Consider the following 21947-nt stretch of genomic DNA (forward strand, 5'->3'; position numbering starts at 1 on the left):
AACAAAAACAAGCCAAAACGGGGAGGGCGGGGACGGGAAGGGAGCTAAACCCTGCCCCTAATCAGGGTACGAATATGAATTAATTAAGGGCCGAAAAACTGCCTTACAAAATTCCATAAATTCTGGATCGGGTGGCGGCCCAGGAGGCGGCATTATTGCGGGCTCATGGGGCGAAAACAGGGGTGGCGCCGCCAAGGGCCGGTTCCCGCGGTGGGCCCTTCTCTTGCGCCGCCTGGCGCTGGGTCCCGGGTCGGCCGCCATTACCGCGCTGTCCAGGGCGGATTCCAAGACCGGAGACTTTGGCAGGGGCGGAGGTGAGGAAGCTGGGGACTCTGGCTGGGGAAGAGACGAGGAAACTGGGGACTCTGGCTGGGGAAGAGACGAGGAAACTGGAGACTTTGGCTGGGGCAGAGACGAGGAATCTGGGGACTTTGGCTGGGGCAGAGACGAGGAAACTGGGGACTTTGGCTGGGGCAGAGACGAGGAAACTTGAGACTTTGGCTGGGGCTGTGACGAGAAAACTTGAGACTTGACTTGGGGCAGAGATGAGGAAGCGGGAGAAGGCGGCAACTCTGCCGTGACGAGGGGACCTGAGATGCCAATTGGCCGCGACGAGGGGACCTGAGACGCCAGGGGCTTAGGCTGCACAGGCGCTGCGGCCCGGGGCTGCGGAGGCAGCGGCGCAGGCGTTGCGGTCAAGGGCTGCGGCGGCAGCGGCGCAGGCGAAGCGGCCAGGGACTGCGGCGGCAACGGCGCAGGCGAAGCGGCCAGGGACTGCGGCGGCAGCGGCGCAGGCGAAGCGGCCAGGGGCTGCGGCGGCAGCGGCGCAGGCGAAGCGGCCAGGGGCTGCGGCGGCAGCGGCGCAGGCGAAGCGGCCAGGGGCTGCGGCGGCAGCGGCGCAGGCGAAGCGGCCAGGGGCTGCGGCGGCAGCGGCGCAGGCGAAGCGGCCAGGGGCTGCGGAGGCAGCGGCACAGGCGTTGCGGCCATGGGCTGCGGCGGCAGCGGCACAGGCGTTGCATCCGGGACCGGCAGCGACGAAGTGGCCAGGGGCTGAAGCGGCAGCAGCGGCACAGGCAAAGAGGCCAGGGGCTGAAGCGGCACAGGCGTGGCATTCTTGGGCTGCCGAGGTGCCAGGACGAGGGCCTGGAGCCGGCGGGGCGCCGGAACGGGGTCCTGAGGCCGGCAGGGCGCCGGAACGGGGTCCTGAGGCCGGCGTGGAGCCGGAACGGGGTCCTGAGGCCGGCGCGGAGCCGGAACGGGGTCCTGAGGCCGGCGCGGAGCCGGAACGGGGTCCTGAGGCCGGCGCGGAGCCGGAACGGGGTCCTGAGGCCGGCACGGAGCCGGAACGAGGTCCTGAGTCCGGCGGGGAGCCGGAACGAGGTCCTGAGTCCGGCGGGGAGCCGGAACGAGGTCCTGAGTCCGGCGGGGAGCCGGAACGAGGTCCTGAGTCCGGCGGGGAGCCGGAACGAGGTCCTGAGTCCGGCGCGGAGCCGGAACGGGGACGAGAGGCCGGCGCGGAGCCGGAACGGGGGACGAGAGGCCGGCGCGGAACGGGGTCCTGAGGCCAACGGGGACTTGGAACCTCCGCTGGGTCCGGGTTGGTGGGAGCATTCTGTCACGTAGGGGTGTGATGGACGGACCCAGAGGCGGAATGAACGGGCAGGGAAAAGTGGAATGACAGCAACTAGCATGACTTTATTGACTGTGGTGGGGAAGGACTGGACGAGACTGAAGTGGAGAAGACTGGGCTGGACGTGTACCCAGATCATGGCGAGGACTTGGCGTTGCGTGATGCAGAGACTTGGCGTGAGGCAGAGACTTGGCGTGAGGCAGAGACTTGGCGTGAGGCAGAGACTTGGCGTGAGGCAGAGGCTTGGCGTGAGGCAGAGGCTTGGCGTGAGGCAGAGACTTGGCGTGATGCAGAAGACTTGGCGTGATGCAGAAGACTTGGCGTGATGCAGAAGACTTGGCGTGATGCAGAAGACTTGGCGTGATGCAGAAGACTTGGCGTGATGCAGAAGACTTGACGTGATGCAGAAGACTTGACGTGATGCAGAAGACTTGACGTGATGCAGAAGACTTGACGTGATGCAGAAGACTTGGCGTGATGCAGAAGACTTGGCGTGATGCAGAAGACTTGGTGTGATGCGGAAGACTTGGCGTGACGCGGAAGACTTGGCGTGACGTGGAAGACTTGGAAGACTTTGATGACTTGGCGTGGCTGACTGACGACTTGGCGTGGCTGACGTTGAAGACTTGGCGTGGTTGACGTTGAAGACTTGGCGTGGCTGACGTTGAAGACTTGGCGTGGCTGACGTTGAAGACTTGGCGTGGCTGACGTTGAAGACTTGGCGTGGCTGACGTTGAAGAATTAGTAGACTTGGCGTGGAAGACCTTGACGACTTGGCGTGGAAGACTTTGTAGACTTGGCGTGGAAGACTTTGTAGACTTGGCGTGGAAGACTTTGTAGACGTGGCGTGGAAGACTTTGTAGACTTGGCGTGGAAGACTTTGTAGACTTGGCGTGGAAGACTTTGTAGACTTGGCGTGGAAGACTTTGTAGACTTGGCGTGGAAGACTTTGTAGACTTGGCGTGGAAGACTTTGTAGACTTGGCGTGGAAGACTTAGTAGACTCGGCGTGGAAGACTTAGTAGACTCGGCGTGGAAGACTTAGTAGACTCGGCGTGGAAGACTTAGTAGACTTGGCGTGGAAGACTTGGTAGACTTTGGCGATAAAGACTGGGTAGACTTGGCCCTAAAGACACCACTGTGACTAAACATGTAGACAAGCACCCTGCAGACATTCCAGCAGCAAACATTCAGCAAACAATGCTCCCACACCCGCGTGAGACAAACACCACTCCCTTATACCAACACTAATGACAATAACCGGACACACCTGGGAGACACAGCAGGGAGGGGGAACCAATCAGCACTACACATCAGGAAGGGAAGACACAAGCAGGTGGACAAGGTTAACATAACGAGACTGGGGAAGAAGACCGGAACACCAACAACCAACACTCACCAAAATAAAACAAAAACCCAAACAAACTGAAACGTGACAGGTGCCATGTGCTAAACGCAACAGGAAGTCCCCCAGGGGCCGGGCATCACATTTTGAGCTAAAAAACTCCTCTTTAACGAAGCATTCCCGGTTGTACGTTTCACCTAGCGCTATGATAATTTGCAGGCATACATAAGAGCCCACGATGTACAAAAAAGTCTCTTGGAACCATGTGCTAAACCAAACAGGAAGTCCGCCATTTTGATTTATGATGGGATTTGTTGCCATTTTTTGTGGCCTTTTTCAGGGGTCATATTTTAACGAACCCCTCCTACAAAATTTATCCGACTGTCTTCAAACTTGGTATGTTTCATCTTAAGATGTTTAAGATGCAAAGTAATCGAAAGTTTTTTATTTTGTCACACGCTGTTGCCATAGCAATGCATTGGAATTGCACACCATATTTTGCATTTTGATTAAACAGACAAAGCATTCCCGGTTGTACGTTTCACCTAAAGCTATGATAATTTGCAGGCAAACATAAGAGCTCAGGATGTACAAAAAAGTCTCTTGGAGCCATATGCTAAACCAATCAGGAAGTCCACCATTTTGATTTACGTTGGGATTTGTAGCCATTTTTTGTGGCCTTTTTTAGGGGTCATATTTTAACGAACTCCTCCTACAAAATTTATCCGACTGTCTTTAAACTTGGTGTGCTTCATCTTAAGATGTTTAAGATGCAAAGTTATCGAAAGTTATTTATTTTGTCGCACGTTTGCCAAGTAAAATGCTGCTTTTTTTGGGGGTCTAAACATGTGCAAAAACTCATGAAACTTTACACACACATCAGGCTTGTCATCAGCATGAATATTTTAGAGATTTCTTATTCAATTTGCAATAAATGGTTCAATAGCGCCCTCTAGACATTTTTATGAAGCTTTTGCAAATGTTTTGTGTTTTATGATTCAGCTAGATTTGTAAAAATTGGGATACCTATCAGCCTAAGACTTACAAAAAGGTTTCTAAAGCCATATGCTGAATCAAAAAGGAAGTCTGCCATTTTGATTTACTTTGGTATTTGTAGCCATTTTTTGGGGCCTTTTATAGGGGTCATATTTTCAACAGAACTTATCAGATCGTCTTCATTCTTTGGCGTGTTTCATCTTAAGATATTTAAGATTAAAAGTTATTGAATTTTTTTATTTTGTCACACGCCTTTGCTGTAGCCATGCATTGTTTGTGAAGAAAAATGCTTTTTTGAGAGTCTAAATATGGGTGAAAACTCACAAAACTTTGCACACACACCAGACCTGTCTGGAACATGAATATTTTATTTAGAGATTTGTTGTGCAATTTGTAATAAATGGCTCAATAGCGCCCTCTAGACATTTTTATGAAGTCTTTCCGATTATATGATTCAGCTAGATGTGTGAATATTGGCAGGCATGCCGAATATATTCAAAAAGTATTCTATATAGCCACGTGCCAATCCATTTTGATTTTATTTTGTTAATTGTGCATCGTTTTTGGCCTTTCCTCATGTTCTTCAAAGGGAAGAACGCTGCAGTAGACATGTACTTGACCCCTTAAAAAGACATTGGGAGAGAACATCCTTCATTATGATTTTCTCCTATAGTCATCAATAATTTTACATCTATGTTTATTACCTATTAAAGTCTTTTTACATTCACAGTTTATATTCTGTAGGATGCACAGTTTACAGTGTAACAAAAACGCACACCATATGATAAAACATGTAAGACCTAACTGAATGTCATTATCTAGTAACTCACCCATACGTGCTGACACACGATGAAACTCCTGACGCAAGTAATCCTGCTGAGTCACATCCACGGTTAGACGTGGAGGAAAGTCCAAGACAAACACCTATTCAAAACAAGCAGCGTTTATAACTTACGTTTGTACTATTTTACCCATGAAATTATTTCGACATCACACTGCAATCATGTATACACCTCATAATAGTATTACAAATCTATTAATAAACATAATATACATGTACCTTATTAGGCCAGCGACCACAGACATTACCAAGGAGTCTGCAGAAATCTGCTCCTGCCTCGTCAGGGGTGCGGCTGGATGTCAGGTTATTGCTAGGAGCCAAAAGACAAACCACGTCTGGTGTTCTAGGCACAACAGCATGCTGCACCTCAGTAGTCAACTCGGTTGCACAAGCTCCCGGTGTCGACATGACGCCAAAGGAAAAAGAATCCTTTGGCATCTCCACAAAACCATCTGCGATGCTCCGTAGGTGCGAGTCTCCAATGAGCAAGACAAACTATATGACATAATGTACAGTATTTCATTTAGTACAATCACTATCCATTGCACTTTTTTCTTAAATGTAGAACTAGAAACCATTTATACCTTCTTGTTTGGACACTCAGAGGGTATAACTAACTTGTGGCTTCGACCAGTAACGCAAGAAATTGGCCATTCTTGCACTTTGTGACGGCCACCAGTACCACTATGGAGAGAAATTTGTGTCTTTATTTTCAATCAAACAAAAAAGGAATTTGCAATCAAAAAAAAATTTCAATCAAACAAAAAGGGGATTTGCAATCAAAAAAAATTTTCAATCAAACAAAAAGGGGATTTGCAACCTCAAATAAATTTTAATCAAACAAAAAAGGGTTTTCATATAAAATAAAAATTTGCAAACAAAAAAAAACATTTCAAACATGGATTTGTATTTTAATAAAATCTTTTGCAAACATTTTTTTCGTTTTGTTTGCGAATCTGTTTTTTGGTTGCGAATCTGTTTTTTGATTGAAACCTGTTTTTTGGTTGCGAATCTTTTTCTGTGTTGTGTGGGCGGGGTCCTCCGTTCAACCGATGATAGAAGCCTTTTGGTCGCGTCATTTATTTGCAGACTCTCAATGTTGCTTCTAGTGCTAGTGTCTCGCGGCCCAAAGGGTCATTTAAATTTATGTAAAAAATGAAAATAAATTCCTGTGTAAAACAGTTTGACTTTTATTTCATAAAAAAAAGCATGCATATGAACTAACAACCAGTCAATTATTCAGCATTTTATAGATTTTATACAGACATTTTTCTCAAGAAATGATTGGCCTGCCAACAAGAAATCAAGAAAGCTCAGAAAATGAACTGTTAAACTTAAAACAAACATTTTGGTAGGAACAGCCTGTAATTACTCAAAAAAATGAAATGGATGTGATTTTTTATTTTTTTTTGCCCTTTCAATTACACTGTGTCAAATCTGGCATCAAAGGTGATAGCAGTCAGTAGATGTGATTTAAAGGAATGGTAATCACTCATATGAGCAGTTGGAAATGTAATGGTGTTTGTGCAGGGGGTAACATAATGTGTGACCTGGCATTTGTACCTCACAATTGTGGTCAAAGTTTATTGATATTTTAAATTGCTCTCTGTCTGACATAAGCAGGTGCTTGTGGCCCTGCTCAGTTATCCACAGCATCACCTCATGAAGAGAGGTGACCAACCACCAACTTCATCTTCTGCATCTAAAAAGTAAAGAAAAGTGTGCTTGAAATAAGTACCAAACATGTAAAAAAAAAATTCTGACAAAGTTATGTTTGACACATGTTTTGAACATTATTGAAACAGGAAAACTACAATGAAACAATCACAGGAACTAAATGTATTTATATTACGTAATCTCAGTCACTTCCTCTGTATTTCAAACACCCAAGACATAATAAATGTAGCAGAGGCTACTTATTTCAATGACCAGAACTTCTCATAAGTGATTAATAATTAGCATTTTATTAATTTAATGATGTAATGTAATAAAATAATCAGGAATAAGCATAATAACAGCTATCTCAGCAGGCCGTTTATTTGGGCCGTTTCTCGTACCAACAAAACATCACGATTCATGACTAGACTAACCAAAATCAAACGTTTACGTGGCCTGGATCCTAGTAGTAGCAATGTCACCGCTTTGACGGTGCATGAGTTCCCCCTCTTTTTCAACCTGACTCGTACAGTAAACAACCAGGACCAATAAATAATAATCACAGAATTATCACGAATTTAATCTCTACTTCAAACATCCAAGATTTAGGGGAAGCAGCTAGTGTAAATAAATTCGATTCCCAGCCCTGCCTGTATGTGAAACAAATGTATGTATGTATGTATCATGTATCGGACCATCAGTTACCTAGCTAGCTAACATGGCTAAGCAATGCTGAGTGAGTGATTACGTTAATTGTAATGATTAGAACAAATCACCGGATAAACGATAGATCAAGGGTTGCTTTTAGATAAATGTCAGATAAACAAAACGGAAAACTAGAAGTGGGGGGGGGTTATATTTACCTCGATGCTGGCGGCGACTGGACAAAATGAACCAGGAAATAGTCAGATGAACATTGTCACACCCCCATTCCTATCTGACCAATGAAAGTTGTCGCAGCGGCTTCCAAGCTGACCAATGACAAGGCTTCTATCATCGGTTGAACGGGGGACCCCGCCCACACAACACAGAAAAAGATTCGCAACCAAAAAACAGGTTTCAATCAAAAAACAGATTCGCAAACAAAAAACAGATTCGCAACCAAAAAACAGATTCGCAAACAAAACGAAAAAAATGTTTGCAAAAGATTTTATTAAAATACAAATCCATGTTTGAAATGTTTTTTTTTGTTTGCAAATATTTATTTTATATGAAAACCCTTTTTTGTTTGATTAAAATTTATTTGAGGTTGCAAATCCCCTTTTTGTTTGATTGAAATTTTTTTTTTATTGCAAATCCCCTTTTTGTTTGATTGAAAAAATTTTTTGATTGCAAATTCCTTTTTTGTTTGATTGAAAATAAAGACACAAATTTCTCTCCATATACCACCACCTATTAGCACATACAGAAATAATCATTATTGAATTACATTTCATGACAACAAAGGAAATAAAACACTGTTTAAATTTTTCTCCGCAATAATTCATCGGACGTCTTCGTGCTTAAAATATTACATACAAATGGTAGCTACTTACGTGCGCAAGTTGCATGAAATGGTTGCTGAACATCACCAAGTCGAAGACGTTCAGTCATCCTCCTCTTGGCTGCCTCCGAACGATGATAGCCTTTCCCCCGAGGCATCTGAGAAGCTAACAATCTACACTCCAACTACAATAAATATTTAATATACAATTACCTGTTACTACTAAATAAATAAATAAATAAATAAATAAATAAATAAATAAATAAATAAAAACACTCTAGAGGATACTCAAACAGCTGAAATAACGTTTGTGGAAATCTTGCTGTCTGTGCTCTCTGAATCTGCTGACGCAAAACCAGTGAAGAACAACAAGAGGAAGTCTCTTTCAGTGATGGTGGTTTAAATGTAGCCGCCCTTGAAAGAGTCAGACTTTTGACCAATAAGAACAGAAGGGGCGGGCGAAATATGATACTTCTATGAAATTTAAACATCAACACTGTTACACAATAAAATTTAAACATCAACACTTTTATACTACTACTTTTATGTTTTGTAAGCTATGTGCATTCTGTTTGTTTCCTATTGCCTTTGCTAATGATTACAATTACTTCAAATGTACAAGCAAAGTTTATATAATTTTTAGCACTCCAATTTCACAATTAACAGCATTTATTTTACTTACAATGAATACTTGTAATGCTAACTGATAGTATGTAGAAAATATTGCTTTTTGATCTGTCAACATCTATATCCATACATTCCTGTGTTTTCTTGTCAATAAATTAAAGATACTGATGTTTCAAATGGTACTTAGAATATTGTATTATATATCATAACATGTCACTATCAATACTTTCATTGTAGCATTCTATTCCTAAATTATCACTTCAAATACCAACAATGGTTAATACAGCTACAAATTTCTTGTATGTTTATGAAGTATGACACTGTATTTATTTCTACTCCTTTGCTTTTCTACAGAACATGGACAAATCACCCAGCAAATTCTCTTTTGATAAAGACCCTCTAATCATCTCCATACGCAAAGATTGCCAACTTTTTTCCGTAAGTATACAATACATAAACTAAACAGGACAACTTTCTAAATCATATACAGTATGCCATACATATATGTATTAAGTTCTCATTTATTGACAGGTTTGTTAAAGGCACCTTTAGTGGGTTTTTCTGTTTGTAATGTTTCTCCACGAGCACGTCTAGCCATTGATATCATGTAGAACACATACGCTAACCTTTTAGAGACAATTGAAGCTTACTTGCACAGTAGCCACTATCTTAACCACTTAATTCACGTCTAATTGACAACTTATTACATGTAGTGAAATGGTACTTTGTGCGTCTTATGCATTTTTCTGAAGACTGCTTTTCAACTCTTTCCTTAAAACCAATACATGCGGTACTGTTATACTGTATAAATATATATGTCAGTGTGAATATATTTGTATATTCTTTCAAATAAACTCGTTTTGACACACACAACCATTGAGTAACATGCAACATGACCACAAAGTTTTGCACCAACACGTTACCTCTGCTATTTAGAATCATGGAATCTAACATGACTGATTTTCATTGAATGCTTTGTCATTACAGTATGCACAATTAACAGCATTTATTTTACTTACAATGAATACTTGTAATGCTAACTGATAGTATGTAGAAAATATTGCTTTTTGATCTGTCAACATCTATATCCATACATTCCTGTGTTTTCTTGTCAATATTGATCATGCTTTCAGTCGCAACGACTTATACCAGCGCAGCCTTGATCTTCATTCCCAAATGATGAACCAACTAGTCCATGTGACTCGAGTCAATCGAGCACTTGAAAAACAGATCGACTTCAAAACCAAGCTTGTGAAAGAACTCCAGACTGCATTGGATATAAAGGATGCATGTGATGCATTTGTCCGTGATGGTAAGACACAGAAACACTAACACAGCAAGCATCCCCATCCTACACATTGTGTATAATGAATGACATGTTTGACAATGGACATTTTTAAAAAATTTGGTTAATGCACGTTCCTTTTTTTCTGTTAGGAATATCTTGAAGGTAACATTGGACTGTTAACTGAAACACTGACTGATTATTGAGCCGCAATTTCTCAATGTATATAATGTGAATACATACTACACTTGATTACTTTCAAATGTGACTGATATCATGTAGCTATGCTGTGATCTTGCCCTCTTTCATCCACTGATAGACACTTCAAAGTTCTTTTTTTTCTGTATCTTCTCAAAATAACTGACATATTCATGGAAAAGATTGTATTTAAATTTTATCATTATTAATTACTATTATTATGTTTATGTCTTTGCCCCTGATTATGATGTTTCTATACAATAGATTTTTTTTTTTTTTGACATACTGTGACTTGACCTTTACAATACTAATTTTTACTAAGAAAAAATCAATCACACACCATAATATTTTATACTTATCCTGCATGTATCTGGACACACCATGCCAAATTTTACACTTACATAACCATTTATGTACCTGTAGTATCCTTACTTTTATTCATCATTTCATCACACAATCCTAAAACATTGCTTTTTGACCCTGAGGATTCAACTATACCATTTTTGCGTATCTTATTACTTACTAGCTATATTATTTATTAACGGGCAAAAACTATGAATATAAGATCACCGTCAAATATTACGTCTGTAATATCCATATACAGTGCATTACATAATATGCATTTGTATTAAGACACTACCATGCTACAAATATGCACACGACTGTTCTGTAAACTACACCTAAGACAACCACACTTCAAAGATCGAACATGATTCTTCATTATTTTATGTTCTACAGATGTATCAAATGCTGCCACACAGACAGAAGAAGCCACTGAGGACATGCACGAAGACGATGATCACAATATAACAGGACAGGTTAACCCCCCTGAAGTTTTAGCCCGCAGGTCAAAGCGTCCTAGGACTAATTCATCCATGGAGGTTACATTATCCTAAGACAAACTGTGCTAACCCAAACTCTTTGACCCCAAGGGATTCATCTGTCCCAGAAAACTTTTACACTCAAGAGTTTATCTGTCCTAGGACGCTGTTAACCCCAGGTTAAAGTGTTATTTAATCTGTCCTGTTACAACAGCTATACATAAACAGCTGCATTCCTCTCCTGTTCCATCTCTCGCACTTCTTTCATCTCTTTTTCTCCTCTACTTATACCTATGCTTGCTCATGTGCTTTTTTTCCCTTTAGATGATGTCATTGGTTAGCCTGCTTCAAAGCTAAAAATTTTTTTTAATAACTGTCACACATTTACTGTTTTCTGGACCCTAAAAAACTGTCACAATACTTCACTATGTCATGAATACATATGTGTTGCACAGCGACACCACATTAAGAGTCATCAAAAAGCTTTTTATTTGATCACACACCATCTCTGTGGCATGCAATGTTTTCAAATAAACAGATGCTGGTTTTGAATATCAAACGAGCGACTTTACATGAAACTTTGCACACACATCAGAAAGTCCACACTTTTGAATTTATTTTGGGAATTGTGCATCATTTTTGGCCTTTTACTGCACCTTTTTACACACAAGGCACGGCAAATGCATTTCTATTTTCCATGGTCCTTGTCTATTTAACAGTACCCCAACGTGCAAGTCCCCCGACTTGCATATACCCCAACGTGGCCCGGGTTGCGAGGGCCCTTTATAGCTGCTCGCAGCTCTAGTTAGGGCCCGAGCAGCGACCGCTGCGAGGTCCCTATTGTTTTTGTAAAAATTATTATTATTAGGGCCCGAGCAGCGACCGCTGCGAGGTCCCTATTGTTTTTGTAAAAATTATTATTATTAGGGCCCGAGCAGCGACCGCTGCGAGGTCCCTATTGTTTTTGTAAAAATTATTATTATTATTATTATTAGGGCCCGAGCAGCGACCGCTGCGAGGTCCCTATTGTTTTTGTAAAAATTATTATTATTATTATTATTATTATTATTATTATTATTATTATTAGGGCCCGAGCAGCGACCGCTGCGAGGTCCCTATTGTTTTTGTAAAAATTATTATTATTATTATTATTATTATTATTATTATTATTATTATTATTCTTCTTTATTCTCCGCAAACAATCGCGATTTTGGGTACCTAAATATTCACGAAAACTCACCAAACTTTGCACACTCCTCAGGTCCGGCGAAAAATTTGATATTATGAAGTCGTTATAACAACGCGACTCTATAGCGCCCCCTAGCGTAGAAAAATAAAAACCAAGCCCGACACGTTTGAGCTAGAGCAACGAAAATTGGCAGGCACGTGTAGCACCCCGAGACGCACAAAAAAGTCTATTGGGACCATGTAGCTAAAATGTACAGGAAGTGAGCTATGAATTTTTTAATGTCCAATTTTGGCCTATTTTGGCACATTCACTGTGGTCATGCTTTTTCCCCCTTTGCAAACATTTTTCATCCAATTGACTTCAAACTTGGCATTTATCATCTCAAGACCTAAGAGAACAGCTGGGCAAAACATCTTGCCTTTTCGAAATACTATACGACGGGGGCGGAGCATCAAATATTGCCTTTAAAATTTCATTTGTCCAGAAAGAGCAAATGCTTAATAACTCCCATGTTCAAGCTCCAAAAAATCTCAAACTTCTCAGGCAACGTAATAGTCACAGCCTGAAAACATCTATATGACAAAATTCAGTTATACATATAGCGCCACCTAGTGGTTACAATAAATGTCATACTTTACATTTTTAGCTACTGTGCTGAGCTTGTTGAAGGGATCCATTTGAAAATTGGTCAGAAAAGCCTTAAGATGTTGATCATGCCCCACACCGAATATTGTAACTTTTCGTCAAAGGGCGTGGCCGCTACGGTGACGCAAAATCTGAAGATTTTTCGTGAAAATAAAAGCTGCATTAACTTGACCGAGATGATCCTATCTTCTCAAAATTTCACACATTTGATGAGAGTCCAGCTCTAAAGACATCTACTAAGTTACATTTCATCTAACTGATAGCGCCACCTAGTGGCAATTTTTTTTCTTACGAATTTTCTTCTACGTTTTTCTCCAAACACGTTAACTGGACCTACCTCATATTTGCTCAGATGAGGGTTTCGGCCTTCATGATGTCACAACACGAAGTTTGTGAGTTTTCGCGAATTGCTGTGGGCGTGGCTAAGCGCTGTTCGCCAAGAAAACAACGCCAGTTTTGAGGGTCTAAACATGCACAGAAACTCCTGAAACTTGGCACACACATCTGGCCTGGTAAAATGAGCAATATTTTATTGTTGATTGTGCTATTTTTACAAAAATGACTCAATAGCGCCCCCTTGAAATTTTTAACGAAGCAGCCCCGGTTGTACGTTTAAGCAAGAACGCCGAATATTTTTAAGTGTATGAGGGAGCCCAAGACCTACAAAAAAGTCTCTTGTACCCATATGCTAAAATTAACAGGAAGTGAGCTACGAATCTTTGAATGTCCCATTTTTGACGATTTTTGCACATTCATAGGGGGCAGACTTTTGCCCACTTCTCCTACACGTTTCATCTGACTGAGTTAAGACTTGACCTGGACCATGTCAAGACCTGAGCCAACGACAGGGGGAAAAATCTTGACCTTTCGAAATACTATATGATGAAGGCGGGGCATCAAAATTTGTGTTTCGCACTGAAAAAGGATATGCTTAATAACTCCCCGGTACATGCTCCAAAAAATCCCAAACTTGACATGTATGTTTATCGTCAAGGCCTGAAGCTATCTCTATGACAACATTCAGTTATATATGCAGCGCCACCTAGCCCTTGAGGCATGAAAAAAAAATACCCCACATACGGTATTTTGTACAAAAAATGTACAATCATTCTAAGTGTGATAACTAAGTCATTTATGAATATTTTTTTAGTTTCCACCACTCAAAATGTTCACTGGCATCAGACTTATCCAAACATATATATATTTTTATTTATTTTTGATAGCCTCTATGGACATTAAAAGCAATATCGTGAATGAAGGATATGCTTAATAACTCCACGGTACATGCTCCAAAAAAAATCCCACACTTGACATGTATGCTTATAATCAAGGCCTGAAGGTATCTCTATGACAACATTCAGTTATAAATGCAGCGCCACCTAGCCCTTGAGGCATGAAAAAAAAAAACCCCACATACGGTATTTTGTACAAAAAATGTACAATCATTCTAAGTGTGATAACTAAGTCATTTATGAATATTTTTTTAGTTTCCACCACTCAAAATGTTCACTGGCATCAGACTTATCCAAACATATATATATTTTTATTTATTTTTGATAGCCTCTATGGACATTAAAAGCAATATCGTGAATGAAGGATATGCTTAATAACTCCACGGTACATGCTCCAAAAAAAAATCCCACACTTGACATGTATGCTTATAATCAAGGCCTGAAGGTATCTCTATGACAACATTCAGTTATAAATACAGCGCCACCTAGCCCTTGAGGCTTATATAAAAAAAAAAAACCACATACGGTATTTTGTACAAAAAAATGTAAACTCATTCTAAGTGTGATGACTAAGTCATTTCTGAATATTCTTTTAGTTTCCACCACTCAAATTGTTCACTGGCTTCACACCGATCCAAACGTATGTACGTTTCCATTTTGTTTTATTAATTTTTGATTGCCCCTTTGGACAATAAAAGTAACATTGTGCAATGAGTACAACGAGCGATGATGTATATATACACTTTTACAAAAAATACCAATCAGGGCAACTCATTGCCTAAAAATAAAAAAGGACGCTGATTTTTGCAGGTCTTAACAATCACCAAAACCCGTTGAGCTTGACACACACTGGCAAAAAAAATATTCTACATGTAAACGTTTATTATGCCATTTTCAAAGAAATTTTGCTTCCAATATGCCAGTACCCCAACGTGCCAGTACCCTAACGTGCAAGTACCCCAACGTGCAAGGACTCCAACTTGGCCCGGGCTGCGAGGGCCCTTTATAGCTGCTCGCAGCTCTAGTTAGGGCCCGAGCAGCGACCGCTGCGAGGTCCCTATTGTTTTTGTAAAAATTATTATTATTATTATTATTATTATTATTATTCTTCTTCTTCTTTATTCTCCGCAAACGATCCCGATTTTGGGTACCTGAACATTCACGAAAACTCACCGAACTTTGCACACTCCTCAGGCCCGGCGAAAAATTTGATATTATGAAGTCGTCATAACAACGCGACTCTATAGCGCCCCCTAGCGTAGAAAAATAAAAACCAAGCCCGGCACGTTTGAGCTAGAGCAACGAAAATTGGCAGGCACGTGTAGCACCCGGAGACGCACAAAAAAGTCTATTGGGACCATGTAGCTAAAATGTACAGGAAGTGAGCTATGAATTTTTTAATGTCCAATTTTGGCCTATTTTGGCACATTCACTGTGGTCATGCTTTTTCCCCCTTTGCAAACATTTTTCATCCAATTGACTTCAAACTTGGCATTTATCATCTCAAGACCTGAGAGAACAACTGGGCAAAACATCTTGCCTTTTTGAAATACTATATGACGGGGGCGGGGCATCAAATATTGCCTTTAAAATTTCATTTGTCCAGAAAGAGCAAATGCTTAATAACTCCCATGTTCAAGCTCCAAAAAATCTCAAACTTCTCAGGCAACGTAATAGTCACGGCCTGAAAACATCTATATGATAAAATTCAGTTATACATATAGCGCCACCTAGTGGTTACAATAAATGTCATACTTTACGTTTTTAGCTACTGTGCTGAGGTTGTTGAAGGGATCCATTTGAAAATTGGTCAGAAAAGCCTTAAGATGTTGATCATGCTCCACACCGAATATTGTAACTTTTCGCCAAAGGGCGTGGCCGCTACGGTGACGCAAAGTCTGAAGATTTTTCGTGAAAATAAAAGCTGCATTAACTTGACCGAGATGATCCTATCTTCTCAAAATTTCACACATTTGATGAGAGTCCAGCCCTAAAGACATCTACTGACTTATATTTCATCTAACTGATAGCGCCACCTAGTGGCAATTTTTTTTCTTACGAATTTTCTTCTACGTTTTTCTCCAAACACGTTAACTGGACCTACCTCATATTTGCTCAGATGAGGGTTTCGGCCTTCATGATGTCACAACACGAAGTTTGTGAGTTTTCGCGAATTGCTGTGGGTGTGGCTAAGCGCTGTTCGCCAAGAAAACAACGCCAGTTTTGAGGGTCTAAACATGCACAGAAACTCATGAAACTTGGCACACACATCTGGCCTGGTAAAATGAGCAATATTTTATTGTTGATTGTGCTATTTTTACAAAAATGACTCAATAGCGCCCCCTAGAAGTTTTTAACGAAGCAGCCCCGGTTGTACGTTTAAGCAAGAACGACGAATATTTTTAGGTGTATGAGGGAGCCCAAGACCTACAAAAAAGTCTCTTGGACCCATATGCTAAAATGAACAGGAAGTGAGCTATGAATTTTTGAATGTCCCATTTTTGACAATTTTTGCACATTCACAGGGGGCAGACTTTTGCCCACTTCTCCTACACGTTTCATCTGACTGAGTTAAGACTTGACCTGGACCATGTCAAGACCTGAGCCAACGACAGGGGGAAAAATCTTGACTTTTCGAAATACTATATGATGAAGGCGGGGCATAAAAATTTGTGTTTCGCACTGAAAAAGGATATGCTTGATAACTCCCCGGTACATGCTCCAAAAAATCCCAAACTTGACATGTATGTTTATCGTCAAGGCCTGAAGCTATCTCTATGACAACATTCAGTTATATATGCAGCGCCACCTAGCCCTTGAGGCATGAAAAAAAAATACCCCACATCCGGTATTTTGTACAAAAAATGTAAACTCATTCTAAGTGTGATAACTAAGTCATTTATGAATATTCTTTTAGTTTCCACCACTCAAAATGTTCACTGGCATCAGACTTATCCAAACATATATATATTTTTATTTATTTTTGATAGCCTCTATGGACATTAAAAGCAATATCGTGAATGAAGGATATGCTTAATAACTCCACGGTACATGCTCCAAAAAAAAATCCCACACTTGACATGTATGCTTATAATCAAGGCCTGAAGGTATCTCTATGACAACATTCAGTTATAAATACAGCGCCACCTAGCCCTTGAGGCTTATATATAAAAAAAAAAAAAATACCCCACATACGGTATCTTGTACAAAAAAATGTACACTCATTCTAAGTGTGATAACTAAGTCATTTATGAATATTCTTTTAGTTTCCACCACTCAAATTGTTCACTGGCTTCACACCGATCCAAACGTATGTATGTTTCCATTTTGTTTTATTCATTTTTGATTGCCCCTTTGGACAATAAAAGTAACATTGTGCAATGAGTACAACGAGCGATGATGTGTATATACACTTTTACAAAAAAATACCAATCAGGGCAACTCATTGCCTAAAAATAAAAAAGGACGCTGATTTTTGCAGGTCTTAACAATCACCAAAACCCGTTGAGCTTGACACACACACTGGCAAAAAAATATTCTACATGTAAACGTTTATTATGCCATTTTCAAAGAAATTTTGCTTCCAATATGCCAGTACCCCAACGTGCCAGTACCCCAACGTGCAAGTACCCCAACGTGCAAGGACCCCAACATGGCCCGGGCTGCGAGGGCCCTTTATAGCTGCTCGCAGCTCTAGTTATTATTATTCTTCTTCTTCTTTATTCTCCGCAAACGATCGCGATTTTGGGTACCTAAACATTCATGAAAACTCACCGAACTTTGCACACTCCTCAGGCCCGGCGAAAAATTTGATATTATTAAGTCGTCATAACAATGCGACTCGATAGCGCCCCCTAGCGTAGAAAAATAAAAACCAAGCCCGGCACGTTTGAGCTAGAGCAACAAAAATTGGCAGGGACGTGTAGCACCCCGAGACGCACAAAAAAGTCTATTGGGACCATGTAGCTAAAATGTACAGGAAGTGAGCTATGAATTTTTTAATGTCCAATTTTGGCCTATTTTGGCACATTCACTGTGGTCATGCTTTTTCCCCCTTTGCAAACATTTTTCATCCAATTGACTTCAAACTTGGCATTTATCATCTCAAGACCTGAGAGAACAACTGGGCAAAACATCTTGCCTTTTTGAAATACTATATGACGGGGGCGGGGCATCAAATATTGCCTTTAAAATTTCATTTGTCCAGAAAGAGCAAATGCTTAATAACTCCCATGTTCAAGCTCCAAAAAATCTCAAACTTCTCAGGCAACGTAATAGTCACGGCCTGAAAACATCTATATGATAAAATTCAGTTATACATATAGCGCCACCTAGTGGTTACAATAAATGTCATACTTTACGTTTTTAGCTACTGTGCTGAGCTTGTTGAAGGGATCCATTTGAAAATTGGTCAGAAAAGCCTTAAGACGTTGATCATGCCCCACACCGAATATTGTAACTTTTCGCCAAAGGGCGTGGCCGCTACGGTGACGCAAAGTCTGAAGATTTTTCGTGAAAATAAAAGCTGCATTAACTTGACCGAGATGATCCTATCTTCTCAAAATTTCACACATTTGATGAGAGTCCAGCCCTAAAGACATCTACTGACTTATATTTCATCTAACTGATAGCGCCACCTAGTGGCAATTTCTTTTCTTACGAATTTTCTTCTACGTTTTTCTCCAAACACGTTAACTGGACCTACCTCATATTTGCTCAGATGAGGGTTTCGGCCTTCATGATGTCACAACACGAAGTTTGTGAGTTTTCGCGAATTGCTGTGGGTGTGGCTAAGCGCTGTTCGGCAAGAAAATAACGCCAGTTTTGAGGGTCTAAACATGCACAGAAACTCATGAAACTTGGCACACACATCTGGCCTGGTAAAATGAGAAATATTTTATTGTTGATTGTGCTATTTTTACAAAAATGACTCAATAGCGCCCCCTAGAAATTTTTAACGAAGCAGCCCCGGTTGTACGTTTAAGCAAGAATGACGAATATTTTTAGGTGTATGAGGGAGCCCAAGACCTACAAAAAAGTCTCTTGGACCCATATGCTAAAATGAACAGGAAGTGAGCTACGAATTTTTGAATGTCCCATTTTTGACAATTTTTGCACATTCACAGGGGGCAGACTTTTGCCCACTTCTCCTACACGTTTCATCTGACTGAGTTAAGACTTGACCTGGACCATGTCAAGTCCTGAGCCAACGACAGGGGGAAAAATCTTGACCTTTCGAAATACTATATGATGAGGGCGGGGCATCAAAATTTGTGTTTCACAATGAAAAAGGATATGCTTGATAACTCCCCGGTACATGCTCCAAAAAATCCCAAACTTGACATGTATGTTTATCGTCAAGGCCTGAAGTTATCTCTATGACAACATTCAGTTATATATGCAGCGCCACCTAGCCCTTGAGGCATGAAAAAAAAATACCCCACATACGGTATTTTGTACAAAAAATGTACACTCATTCTAAGTGTGATAACTAAGTCATTTATGAATATTTTTTTAGTTTCCACCACTCAAAATGTTCACTGGCATCAGACTTATCCAAACATATATATATTTTTATTTATTTTTGATAGCCTCTGTGGACATTAAAAGCAATATCGTGAATGAAGGATATGCATAATAACTCCACGGTACATGCTCCAAAAAAAATCCCACACTTGACATGTATGCTTATAATCAAGGCCTGAAGGTATCTCTACGACAACATTCAGTTATAAATACAGCGCCACCTAGCCCTTGAGGCATAATATATAAAAAAAAAAAACACACATACGGTATTTTGTACAAAAAATGTAAACTCATTCTAAGTGTGATAACTAAGTCATTTATGAATATTCTTTTAGTTTCCACCACTCAAATTGTTAACTGGCTTCACACCGATCCAAACGTATGTACGTTTCCATTTTGTTTTATTCATTTTTGATTGCCCCTTTGGACAATAAAAGTAACATTGTGCAATGAGTACAACGAGCGATGATGTATATATACACTTTTACAAAAAATACCAATCAGGGCAACTCGTTGCCTAAAAATAAATAAGGACGCTGATTTTTGCAGGTCTTAACAATCACCAAAACCCGTTGAGCTTGACACACACTGGCAAAAAAAATATTCTACATGTAAACGTTTATTATGCCATTTTCAAAGAAATTTTGCTTCCAATATGCCAGTACCCCAACGTGCCAGTACCCTAACGTGCAAGTACCCCAACGTGCAAGTACCCCAACGTGGCCTGGGCTGCGAGGGCCCTTTATAGCTGCTCGCAGCTCTAGTTATTCTTCTTCTTCTTCTTCTTCTTCTTCTTTATTCTCCGCAAACAATCGCGATTTTGGGTACCTAAATATTCACGAAAACTCACCGAACTTTGCACACTCCTCAGGTCCGGCGAAAAATTTGATATTATGAAGTCGTTATAACAACGTGACTCTATAGCGCCCCCTAGCATAGAAAAATAAAAACCAAGCCCGGCACGTTTGAGCTAGAGCAACGTAAATTGGCAGGCACGTGTAGCACCCCGAGACGCACAAAAAAGTATATTGGGACCATGTAGCTAAAATGTACAGGAAGTGAGCTATGAATTTTTTAATGTCCAATTTTGGCCTATTTTGGCACATTCACTGTGGTCATGCTTTTTCCCCCTATGCAAACATTTTTCATCCCATTGACTTCAAACTTGGTATTTATCATCTCAAGACCTAAGAGAACAGCTGGGCAAAAAGTCTTGCCTTTTCGAAATACTATATGACGGGGGCGGGGCATCAAATATTGCCTTTAAAATTTCATTTGTCCAGAAAGAGCAAATGCTGAATAACTCCCATGTACAAGCTCCAAAAAATCTCAAACTTCTCAGGCAACGTAATAGTCACGGCCTGAAAACATCTATATGATAAAATTCAGTTATACATATAGCGCCACCTAGTGGTTACAATAAATGTCATACTTTACGTTTTTAGCTACTGTGCTGAGCTCGTTGAAGGGATCCAGTTGAAAATTGGTCAGAAAAGCCTTAAGATGTTGATGATGCCCCACACCGAATATTGTAACTTTTCGCCAAAGGGCGTGGCCGCTACGGTGACGCAAAGTCTGAAGATTTTTCGTGACAATAAAAGCTGCATTAACTTGACCGAGATGATCCTATCTTCTCAAAATTTCACACATTTGATGAGAGTCCAGCTCTAAAGACATCTACTAACTTACATTTCATCTAACTGATAGCGCCACCTAGTGGCAATTTTTTTTCTTACGAATTTTCTTCTACGTTTTTCTCCAAACACGTTAACTGGACCTCCCTCATATTTGCTCAGATGAGGGTTTCGGCCTTCATGATGTCACAACACGAAGTTTGTGAGTTTTCGCGAATTGCTGTGGGCGTGGCTAAGCGCTGTTCGCCAAGAAAACAACGCCAGTTTTGAGGGTCTAAACTGGCACAGAAACTCCTGAAACTTGGCACACACATCTGGCCTGGTAAAATGAGCAATATTTTATTGTTGATTGTGCTATTTTTACAAAAATGACTCAATAGCGCCCCCTCGAAATTTTTAACGAAGCAGCCCCGGTTGTACGTTTAAGCAAGAACGACGAATATTTTCAGGTGTATGAGGGAGCCCAAGACCTACAAAAAAGTCTCTTGTACCCATATGCTAAAATGAACAGGAAGTGAGCTACGAATTTTTGAATGTCCCATTTTTGACGATTTTTGCACATTCACAGGGGGCAGACTTTTGCCCACCTCTCCTACACGTTTCATCCGACTGAGTTAAGACTTGGCCTGGACCATGTCAAGACCTGAGCCAACGACAGGGGGAAAAAATTTGACTTTTCGAAATACTATATGATGAGGGCGGGGCATCAAAATTTGTGTTTCGCAATGAAAAAGGATATGCTTGATAACTCCCCGGTACATGCTCCAAAAAATCCCAAACTTGACATGTATGTTTATCGCCAAGGCCTGAAGTTATCTCTATGACAACATTCAGTTATAT

At 40.8% G+C, this 21947-nt stretch overlaps 1 protein-coding gene and 2 long non-coding RNA genes across 3 annotated transcripts in view; 1 reads left to right on the forward strand and 2 right to left on the reverse strand.

The window, feature by feature from the left end:
• The window catches only part of LOC144019741 (uncharacterized), a 119288-nt gene extending 108283 nt beyond the window's left edge, over positions 1-11005 (forward strand). Inside the window, exons 3-5 of the long non-coding RNA XR_013283758.1 lie at positions 8932-9015; positions 9711-9889; positions 10799-11005. This is a non-coding gene — a long non-coding RNA (uncharacterized LOC144019741). The remainder of the gene's footprint in view (positions 1-8931; positions 9016-9710; positions 9890-10798) is intronic.
• LOC144019003 (uncharacterized) lies at positions 4599-5491 on the reverse strand (the record flags this gene model as incomplete). The annotated part of the gene is made up of 3 exons (XM_077521788.1): positions 4599-4894; positions 5031-5306; positions 5396-5491. Coding segments are annotated over 3 exons (642 nt in total), but the record flags the coding sequence as incomplete, so codon positions are not given.
• LOC144019742 (uncharacterized) lies at positions 5984-7383 on the reverse strand. The gene is made up of 2 exons (XR_013283759.1): positions 7331-7383; positions 5984-6513 (listed from the first exon to the last, which is right to left on the reverse strand). It is a non-coding gene; the product is annotated as an uncharacterized LOC144019742 (long non-coding RNA).
• Positions 11006-21947: the final 10942 nt, after the last annotated feature.

This window comes from Festucalex cinctus, chromosome 5 (genome assembly GCF_051991245.1).
Source record: "Festucalex cinctus isolate MCC-2025b chromosome 5, RoL_Fcin_1.0, whole genome shotgun sequence".
Classification (NCBI taxonomy): Eukaryota; Metazoa; Chordata; class Actinopteri; order Syngnathiformes; family Syngnathidae; genus Festucalex; species Festucalex cinctus.